At 48.1% G+C, this 10,883-nt stretch overlaps 1 protein-coding gene across 1 annotated transcript in view; it reads left to right on the top strand.

Moving 5' to 3' along the window:
* The first annotated feature begins 280 nt into the window (after positions 1-280).
* Positions 281-10,883, top strand: part of GPR161 (G protein-coupled receptor 161) — a 47,614-nt gene continuing 37,011 nt past the window's right edge. The window contains exons 1-2 of the mRNA XM_030887762.2: positions 281-352; positions 10,319-10,464. Of these exons, the coding sequence (XP_030743622.2) occupies positions 10,407-10,464 (58 nt within the window). The 5' untranslated portion in view covers positions 281-352; positions 10,319-10,406. The remainder of the gene's footprint in view (positions 353-10,318; positions 10,465-10,883) is intronic.

Below are 10,883 nucleotides of genomic sequence, written 5' to 3'. Positions count from 1 at the left end.
GGAGTCTTTGGAGAAGTTATAAATCTGGATTTTATGAGAGGAAGCTCCATGTTTTTCTTTTCTTCCAGTCAGTAACGCACGTTACTTTTAAATATGTGGAGCAACCAAATTATATGTGCAGGCTGGTTATGGCCTGCAGGCTGCCAGTTTATAGCCTCCCCTTTCAACCTCCTGAAGTGCTGCTTACTGTCATTCTGAGCTGCCACTACGCATGACTGGAGGGCAGACAGGGTGTCTTCTCCCCAGTTTGCTTTAAAGATCAAAACATCAACAAAACTGGAGATAGCTATCGGCTGCTAGGCAGTTTGCAAGAAGGATTGACTTTATGACTCAGTACTTCATTCATTCAACGGTAAGTGCTCTTCTATCATTGTAGTCCCACTCCAGGAGAGGGTGCTGACAACTGGCTTTCAATCGGTTTCCTTGGCCATTTTGTGTGCCCAGCAGGGGCGAGGGTGGCACTCATGGCAAATGCTTTCAGGGAGCACTGGGAGGCTCAAAGCAAGGAGTTTCCGGTGCTGTAGTGATTTATGCATTGGGTTGCTAACCACAAGGTCAGCGGTTTGAAACCATCAGCCACTCCTCTGGAGAAAGATGAGGCTTTCTACTGCAGTAAAGACTTGTAGTCTCCGAAACCCACATAGGCAGTTCAACCCTGCTCTATAGGGTCACTGTACGTCAGACTCAACTTGATGGCTGAGTTTGTTTTTGGTTTTTTTTTTTGGTTTAGGGATAAAACTAGAATGTCTTCAGTGAGGAGGTACTTCTGAGCCAAAATAAATTTGTAAATATTTTAACTTCTATGTCTTTTAGCTGAACTTCATTGGCTGTGTCTTTGTGAATTAAAAAAATTTTTTTTCATGTTGTGCCCTTTTTTTAAACAATCATTTTATTGGGGGCTCTTATAGCTCTTTTTTTTGTTTTATTTATTTTTAAAAATCATTTTACCGGGGGCTCGTACAACTCATCACAATCCATACATCTATCCATTGTGTCAAGCACTTTGGTGGGGTTACAGGTACTGTCACTTTACTCTGTGGCTTTAAGGTTTCTATCTTCCTTGGAAGCCTTTGCCTAGCTTAAGGTGATCTAAGTATTACCTACTTTTCCTTTCTTTTCTACTCCTTCTTTGCTTTAGTTTTCCTTTAAAAAGATGCCTTCGTTGACTTTCTTCTCCTTACTCCCCCCTGCCCCCAGTTTCCCTCCTGTCGGTGACATTGGAGACCTTAGAGGGTTTGAATTAGTCTGTGAGCCTCTTTAGTAAACTTAGCATCTGTGTTTGCCTTTTCACCTAGTCTTAAGGGATGGGTTTTTCCCTAGGTGTGTGGGGAGGGAGGAAGGGCCTTTGGGCAATGGGAACCAGGTGTAAAGTCACGGAGCTGGAGTACGGCAGAGCATTTTTGCAGAATTATGAGAGATATAAGGAGCCCTGATGGCATAGTGGGGTATACATAGGGCTGCTAACTGAAATGTCAGCCGTCCGAAGAAAGATGAGGCTGTGTTTCTGTAAAGATTTACAGCCTCGGAAACCTGAAGTGGCAGTCCTAGCCCCTGCCCTATAGGGTGACTATGAATCAGAATCAACTCTTTGGCAGTGGGCTAAATGTTGGGCTCCTAACTGAAAGGTGGCAGTTCAAACTCACCAGCTGCTTCATGGCAGGAAGATGAGACTGCTACTGTAAAGATTGGAAACCCTCTACAGAGTCATGAGGAGTTGGAATGGACTCGTTGGCAGTAGGTTTGTTTTTTGAGGGTTACGAGTTATTACCTGAAGTGGAACTATATTTGAGGGAAAAAAGGGGAATGACCAGACAGGCCCTCATATGAACTGCAAATAAGTAAATTCTGCGGTAGCCAGACATTGCATCGCACATTGCACCGCATGATCAGACTTACGTTTGGGGATGATCAATCTGGAGGATCTGCTCTCGGGGTGAGATCAAAGATATGCAGGTGAAATAGAAATATCCAGATGGATGATGGTGAGGACTCTGAGCTGGGGTTGTGATGGGGAAGACAAAGGGGTGGGGGATACCTGGCTCCCAGGCCGTGTAAGGCTAACCCCACACACCTCACCAAAGAGAAGTAGTTCCGGGTGTCACTCGGGTTGGTTGATTAAATGCTTGACCAGTGTGGCTGGAGAATGATGGTATAAATAGCCAAATGGCCCTTGGCAGAAACAAGATTCCCACCCTGGTTTAGAATGTCTAGCCGTGCTGAGTGGTCAGTGCAAGGGGATGGAACAGACTGACCTTCATTCATTGCTTTTGAGCCATCCTCTCACGCAATTGGAACAACCACCTTGCAAACTAAGTATGGGAAGTTGTACTTAATCAATTAACTCAAGGCCACACAGTCAGAAAGTGCCTGTCTGGGTCTTAGCCCTGTCAGGATTACCTGGCAGGAGCGGTGTCAGATGTCCCAGGTTTCCATGCTGAGTGATGGGGCGGATGGTAGTGTTTTATTGAACACAGGGAGAGCATATTGGGAGGGATGACAGGAGTGAGATGATCAGTTCCATTTTGGGGTGACTCTGAAGTGCCTGCATGTGGCATCTGGGTGGGAGGTGGGGGACGTGAAGGGGGAGCATTAGTAGGTGGTTGGATATGAGCCTGGAGCGCTGAAGAACCATCTAAGCTGCAGATGGAGATCCCAAAGTAAAAACCGAGGGACAGTGGTATTAGCAAGGGAGAAGAGAGGGAGCGATGACGTATCCAGTAAGACTCTTTCTTATACAAGGGGTAGAAAATCCTGTTCCAGTTGGCTAAGACAAAAGGGAGCCCTGGTGGGATAGTAGTTACACTTTGGGCTGCTTTAACTGCAAAGTCAGTAGTTCAAAACCACCAGCTGCTCCCAGGGACAAAGAGGAGGCTTTCTACTCCTGTAAAGAGTTACAGCCTCAGAAACTCACAGGGTCAGTTCTGTCCTGTCCTGTAGGCGCTATGAGTTGGTGTCCACTTGAGGACAGTGCGTTTGCTTTTTGGTTAGGCACAAGAGAAAGTGCTTGCCTTCCGGCTCTTAAACAGCTCCACGTGTGTCTGATTTCAGGTGTGGCTAGATTCAGGGTTTAACTGATTTCATCAGGACTCGCTTTTTGATCACCTCCTCTTCCTTCATGTGGGGCTCCTGGCATCTCCAGGTACTACCCCCGTGATGGCAAATGGAAGCAGGTTCTTATGACCATAGGGAGATGAGAGCCGTTTTTCTAGCTCTCCCAGCATTAAGTTCTGTTACATTTCCTAAGCTCTGGTCGGGCTCTGGGGAGTTGGAATGCTCTGATTAATGAGCCATAGGTCATTGCCCAAGGACTGAGCGTAGAAAATGGTGGATCCTTAAAGGAAATCTTAGAGGCAACTACCAAGGAAGAGGAAGGGACTTGGAAGACGCAAATGGTTCATTTCCTCTGTAAATGAGAAAGGAGGAAGAGGCGCTCCAAAGTGCCAGGTGAGAAACGGGCAGGCTGATTAGCTAGTAAACACAGCGGGTGATGAACTAAAAGGGAGCGAGGCTAGACAATGCAGGGCCAGGTGAGCTAAGAAGAGAACAATCTCAGGGGAAAAGAGAAAAGAGCCAGAGACTACAGGAAGGGCTGGCCCACTGGATTTAGCAAGTAGAGGGCAATTGCTAAACCTTGTTTTTGGCCTCCTCCCAAGCAAAGACATTCATTGATTTTGACGAGGCTTCTATAGCCTTGGATGGACCATCGTACCTTTGTCTATATTCCTGATCCCAGCCCAGGATTAGCCAGCTAAAACTGAGCTGTAGGGACCGCAGCAGGCGATAGATGTGAGCTTTGTCAGAATCAGGTATGTGACAACAGGCCCTTTATGTCTCTTAGCTTCAGTTTTAGCTCCTGTAAAATGATCTAACTCGAATGTGTTACTTCTAAGTCCGTATTTAGCGCTGTGCCGATGGAGCTGTAAGGTGATGAATGAATCTGATCACTTCTTGCCTTCTCTGTTAGCAGCCCTGGTCCAAGTCTCCACTGATCGTGGACTGTAGCAGCAGCTCCCTACTGGTCTCCTTGCTTCCACACTTACCCCCTACCCTATTCTCACCTCACAGCAGCATGACCCTTGAAAAGCATAAGCCAGTGACATCACTCCAGTGGCATCACACATAGAATCAAGTCAAACTCCTTACACTGCCCACAGCGCCCCATGCCACCTAGTCCCTGCCTCGCGCCACAGACTACCATGCTCCTCTCTGCTCTCCTCTCCAGCTTTCCTGCACTTCCTTAAGAGACCAGGCTCATTCCGACCTCCGGCCTTTGCACGGCCTCTTCCCTCAGCCTGGGGTGCTACGCTCCCAGGTCTGTGCCTGCCTTATTCTCTTGTCACTTTGTCTGGTCCCTGATTGAATGTCATGTCCTCAGAGGACCTTCCCTATTTATCGTTCCCCCACCCCACCCCCAGCCTCCCCACCCATTCTCTCTTACTTTGTAAATTTTCTTCAGCGCACAATTGTCTGGGATTATTTTGTGTTTATTGTTTGCTTCAGGACCCTCTCTTCTCTCACTGCCCTGCGTGTTCAGTCTGTGCCTCAGTCATGAACGGAGAAGGGCTCGGCCCAGAGCAGCTCCTCGGTAACGTTTGTCGATGAACCCAGGGGTGGACTGAGGAAGGAGTAGGGCACAGCCAACTGGAGGGCAACAATATAGGAGTGCCAGGAGCCAGCGGTGATGCGGCTGGCTGGAGAGGGGAGGGCACATGTCCCGGTCCCCTGTGGTATATAGGATGACATCGTTCTCACAGATGGCAGAGAAAAATGGATTCAGACGGAATCCTTCCTTTAAGCAGTTTTAAAATAATATTTGCAGTTTTAGCAGTATGAGCTTAATTAGTTTGCTGAGTTCTATGATGCTAATGAGGAAAAAATAATTGAGGATAAAAACCAATTAGCACAGTAACCCTTGTTTATCTGGGCTGGGAAGCGGCTCAGTGTTGCCCCAGCACGGTTCTCTCTCTTCTCTTCGTGCACCGTATATGCGGCTGAGTGTGCCTGTGGGTTTAGGGGGGGTTGTACTTTGCTAAAGGGGTTTAAGGAGTATATAAATTAAAAGAAAGAATGAGAACAACTTTAGCACTACTGGAGTTTTGGGCCCGATAATTCCTTGTGGGAGATTTTCTGGTGCTGAAGTAGGGTGTTTGTCAGCATCCCTGGCCTCCAACTACTTCTCTTTGTGATTGCTTGAAAGGAAATCTCTGAGTTATCAGTAGCCTGCCACCACTTGTAATGAAAAAATGTCTTCGGATGTTTCCAGATGTGCCCCGGCGGGGACCGGGGCGGGTGCAAAGGTATTCTCGTATAGAACCACAGAGGTTGAATGTGAGGTAGAGATTGGGTTGGATTGTTGGGTAGCATCTTCAGCGTGGCCATTTTCAGACCCCGCTCAGCCATCTTGATTCCCTTCACTGGAGCCACGTAGCTTGTCAGCTGAAAAGGTGAGCTGTGCACTTTAAGGGTAGGCTTTGTGAGCCATAGGCCGCATGGAACGTTAGCCCCCACGTTTGCAGATGCAGACAAATGAAAACTGCACATTTCTCAGCCCAGCTGGTCAGCTGGTGGCTGTGATCAGTATCGGCTGGAGCACCTGCATGGTTTCAGCTCTGGGGGAGCGGTTTTCTGTGGTTACAGGGCAGTTAGACCTCAGATTCTGAGGCGGGAGCCCTTCATGAAATCAGAGAAACGTGTAGTTTGCTGTCTCTTGCAATGTATCCTTTCTCTTCCTGTTTCCAGCCAGTCAGAATGAAACTGCTTCTTCTTTCATTAACATTTCAGTTTTCTTTTCCGGTCTTAATTAATTTTTGGAAACAGTGTTGAGGATCAGACAGTGAGTGTGTTAGCAGATGCACACCGGCTTCCTCATAGATTACTTTCCACAAGCATATGAAACACCCAACCCACTGCCATTGAGTTGATGCTGACTCATAGTGACCCTATACAACAGGGTAGAACTAACCCCGTTGGGGTTTCCAAGGCTGTAAATCGTTTATGGGAGCAGATAACCTCATCTTTATCTTTCAGAGTGGCTGGTGGTTTTGAACTGCCGACTGGGTGGTTTGCAGCCCAACCCATAACCCATTACACCACCAGGGCTCTTTCAACAATCATATGAACTAGGTTAATTCTTACCTTCCACTTCCTGATGAGGAAATTGAGGCCCATAAACATTAAGGGACCTGCACAAGGTCACAATTCAGACCTCGCTCTGGCCAAGAAGCCAAAGCCTAGGCTCTTTTTATTGAATACCAGGCCTAAGTGGACATTAATGAGTGGAAAGAATATATAATATATGTCCTCTTCTGTGCGCCAAGTGCTATTAGGGATGCTGCAGGGAAACGAAGGAGGACTGAATTTATCTAGAGGGGATAACGTCCAAACCCAAAGAAAAGCTTCACTAGAGAAAACAGGCGTGTCTGAAAGGATAGTACAATGTAGAAGGAAATTTAAGTAGTAAGAATGGTCAGGGCTGTTTTGTGGGTGGGAATATTCTGGAAGGCTTCCTCCAAGTTCTCGCTCAGCGGTAGACCTTGAGCTGGATGTTTTTCAGAGAGAGGCAACAGGAGAAGATGCCTGGGTTGGGAGCGGGACTGACAGACGTGGTGGTCTCTGAGTCTCCCCAGGCTGACTAATCCCGGGCTGCCTTTCTTGCATAAACTCGGTCAAAGAAAATGCTTCGTTTCAAAAAGCTGGTGTGCAGCAGTAGCTACGTAAAAACAATCTTGCGTTTTGTTGACCACAGTAGCATGTACAGACATTGGAAACCTAATGGTTCACATATGTGCACACCATTATTTATTGGGTCTACAGACAGGGCTTGGAGCTATTGGGCGTGGGACGGCCTCTTGCAGTAACTGGTACCCACACTTTGAGGATGCCTAGCTTAGAGGATGTGTGATAGGATGGTTTATAAAGCAGGCAAAATCACCACGAAATAGTAACTCTGCATTAAAACAAAACTCACTGCCATTGAATCACTTCTGATTCAGAGTGACTCAATAGTAGAACTGTCTCCCTGTGGACTTCAGAGCCTATGAATCTTTACAGGAGTGGAAAGCCTCCTCTCTCTCCCACGAAGCAGCTGGTGGGTTAGACCAGTGACCTTGCAGTTGGCAGCCCATCTCATAACTCACACCGCCACCGGGGCTCCATCCACTCTGCCTGAGAGATGGTTATGCTGGTCATTCATAGATAGAGCAGAGGGACATGTGCCAGGTGTCTGTGTCTCATTGTCCCCCATACATAGATCTGTGTATCACATATTTATTGGGCACCTCTGGTGTGCCAGACATTGTTTAAAATGTTGACCCAAACAAGCTATAGACCCAAAAGTTCTTTGCCCTCTTAGAGCAGGCACCCTTATAGGCCATTGACAAGGTAAGTCCATGCATGTGTGTGTGTGAATTGTTTATTGTTAGTTTCTCTCAGGACATCCGACCCATGGTGACTTTTTGTATAACAGAAGATAAGCGAGCAAATCAGACAGTGTTTTGTGATGATCTAAAGGTTTAACTACAGGCTACTATAGGTTATACCTCAACATAGGGAAAATAAAGATACAACCCGACCGATAAGCAACACCATGGTAAACGGAGAAAGAATTGAAGCTGTCAGGGGCTTCATTTCACTGGATCCATAATCAGTGCCTATGGGAGCAACAGTAAGGAGGCCCAGCAAAGGTCTACGTTCGGCAAATCTGCTGCAATAGATCGCTTTAGAGCAGTGGTTCTCAACCTGTGGGTCGTGACTCCTTTGGGGGTCGAATGACCCTTTCACAGGAGTCACCCGATTCATCACAGTAGCAAAATCACAGTTATGAAGTAGCAACGAAAATAATTTTATGGTTAGGGGTCATCCCAATATGAGGAGCTGTAGTAAAGGATCGTGGCATTAGGAAGGTTGAGAACTATTGCTTTATAGTGTTAAACAGCAAAGTTGTTTCATTGAAGACTACGGTATGTAAAAACTGGGCAATGTATATAAGGAAGGCTGGGAAAGTTTGATGCATTTGGATTCTGGTGTTGGCAAAGATTATTAGAGATATCTCAGACTGTTGGGAGAATGAAGAAAAGCAACCTGCGTTTGAAGCAGTACAGCCAGAATACTCCCTAGAAGCAAAGATGACGAGACTTTGTCTCACAACCTTCGAACATGTTACCAGGGAGACCAGTCTCCGGAGGAGGACATGTTTGGTGAAGTAGAGGGTCAGCAAAAAAAGAGGAATGATAACAATGAGCTATCATGGTTCCGTGACTACCGCACTGGGCTCAAACAAGGAGCAGTGGTGAGGGTGGCATAGGACTGGAGGGTCGCTGTAAGTTGGCACCCACTTGATGGCGTCTGTCAACAACAACTGTTATTTTTGAAAATCACTAAGGCTTTTTTCCTAGTCTGTCTTATTACGGACACTTCGTTGAAACCTGTCTTACAGTGGGTGACTGCTGCTATTTGAAATAATGGTGGCATAGCTTCCAGCAGCGTCATAACACACAAGCCACCGCAGCCCTGCAGACTGAGGGATGGCGAGTGTGTGTGCGTATGGCTGTTGAATGTGTAGCCACACCTGCATGTGCACAGTCAGGAAAAAAAGCAGCGAGCGGAAGGGGGCCAGGAGGTAATAGAAACCAAACCCAAGTCCCGGCCCGAGTCAGTGCTGACTCATATCGATCCCTTGTCGCTTCCGGAGACTGTACCCGTTTACCGGAGTAGACAGCCCAGTCTTTCTCCCACGGAGCTGCTGCTGGTTTTGAAATGCCAACCCTGTGAATCACAACCCAGTGCTTAACCACTCCACCATGGGCGCCTATGAAGTAGTGGAAGGGAATATGAAACGTTAGTTTGCATGTGTGCATGGACTAGTCTACAGCCTTTGTGGATGAGATGGCTCACAAGACTTAAAAGAGGTTCAGGGCCTCAAGCAAGTCCAGAAGCAGCCAGGAAAGGTATCTGGGGTCAGAGCAGTAAGGCACAGGGAACTCTCGGAAAGCCCTTGAGGCAAATGCATGCCTGGTGCGCTTGTAAAACGCTGAGGTGGCCAAGGTCTACTTGGAATGGAAGGAATACCAAGTAACGCACGTGATGAGGTTGGGGCGGTCAGCAAGAGCCAGGCCATGTTGGCAGATGCAGGAGGAGCGCAGGAATGTCCTCTGAGAGATAACGGAATCCCTTTGAGGGCCTGAGCAGAGGTGTGACGTGCCCTGACCCTTTGAAGAAACAAAAGCAAAGCAAATCAGAGGCATCTCACTCTGGCAGCCGTGTTGAGAAGGTTGGCAAGGGCAGACACAGGCAGAGTAATGAGGAAGCCATCTCAGTAATCCGGAGAAGACATTGTAGCCTGAACCAGAGTGGTTCTAACAGATAGTGAGACGTAGTTGAATTCTCCGAGGTGGACTGACCCAGGGGCTGCAGCAGTCGGCTCAAGCAGGGGAACACTGATGAGCATGGTATGGGGCCAGGCGGTGTTTCACTCTGTTGTCATTGTGGGGTGGCACCTATCAACAACAGCAGTTGGATTCTAGGTGTATTTCAGAAGGAGATCCAACAGAATCGCTGCGAAGGGAGAGAACATTGGGAGCCAGGGGTGACTCCAATGTTTGGCTTCTGAACAATTGGAGGGATGGAGGCACCATATAGCAGGAGATGTGGAAGAGCTATCTTGGGCTGGCGAGACAGGAGATTCTAAGTCTTGGATGGGATGTGCTAGACTGGTGATGCGGGTGACCCTGGGGTGGGGGGGGTGTTCATTAGCCAGTTGGTTCCATGAGTCCAGAGCCCTCAGGGGTAGCACTTGCTCCATGCCTTCTGAGTAGGGTCCCCCAACAGTCCGTTGGTCCAGTTACTGGTTGCATTGCTACCTGGCAGCAGTGTCAAGTAGGTATGGAGCGGCCGGGGACAGTTCTGACCTGGTCTGACCCAGCTTTGGTGTTGGGATTTGCTAGATTCCTGATCCGGGCAGGATGGTCCGTGGAGCCTTCCCCAAGCTTGCCTTTAAAAGCTGGCCTTTTGCCCCCTCCCATCTAGGGGAATGGCGGAGTATGGGCTGGGGCGCCCTATGGTGCAGGCTTGCTCTGAGGCCTTTCTCAATAACCATGGAAATGCCTCTGCCTATATTTTCTTCCCAGTCCGAACACACTTTCTAAGACTGTCTCTGAGTGAATTGTCTTCGTCTCCAGTTCAGCCGGGCGTGCGTGGGTTTTCTGGGAGACTGAGATGGACCCTCCCTGTCTGTATTGACTTGGGAGCCTAAGGGGGGTGCTGTCTAGTGGAGGCCTGCAAGAGAGGCCTTTTAAAACTCTTTAAAACGTTTCTGCTACAGCCCGGAGTCCAACTCTGCTTGTTACTGAGCGTTCCTAACATCCTCGAACGTGCCACGAAAAGAAAGAAATGCCACACAGAGGTGTTTGATGAGCCAGAAGTCGAGTGATGTTTCCACGCAGGATCTGGGGAGCCCCATCTGCTACTGTGAGTGAGCACAGCAAATGGTGTATGCTGCGGGCTCAGCCTCAGAGTCACTGCCCCACTAGTCCCTGGGGGGGTGGGGGTGGGGATCTTTCCTGCCAGACATGCCCTGCTTTTCTCATCTACAGGAGATTGGGCCGGGCGTTTTCCAAGGTTCCTTTTGTCTCGGCCGGCCTGTGGGCACGAGGCCGTGAAGATGGCTGGCGTTCTTTTTTTTATCATTTTATTAGGGCTCATACAACTCTTATCACAATCCATACACACATCAATTGCATCCAGTACATTCGTACATACGTTGCCATCATCATTCTCAAAACACCTGCTTTCTACTTGAACCCTTGGTATCAGCTCCTCGTTTTTTCCCCTCCCTCCCTGCTGCCCCCTCCCACTTGAACCCTTGATAATTTATAAATGGGTATTTT

This window comes from Echinops telfairi, unplaced genomic scaffold (genome assembly GCF_000313985.2).
Source record: "Echinops telfairi isolate 266 unplaced genomic scaffold, ASM31398v2 ScPeMD7_7424;HRSCAF=8462, whole genome shotgun sequence".
Lineage (NCBI taxonomy): Eukaryota > Metazoa > Chordata > Mammalia > Afrosoricida > Tenrecidae > Echinops > Echinops telfairi.
The sequence above is the reverse complement of the archived record's forward strand: the minus strand, read 5'-3'. Positions and strand labels throughout refer to the sequence as shown.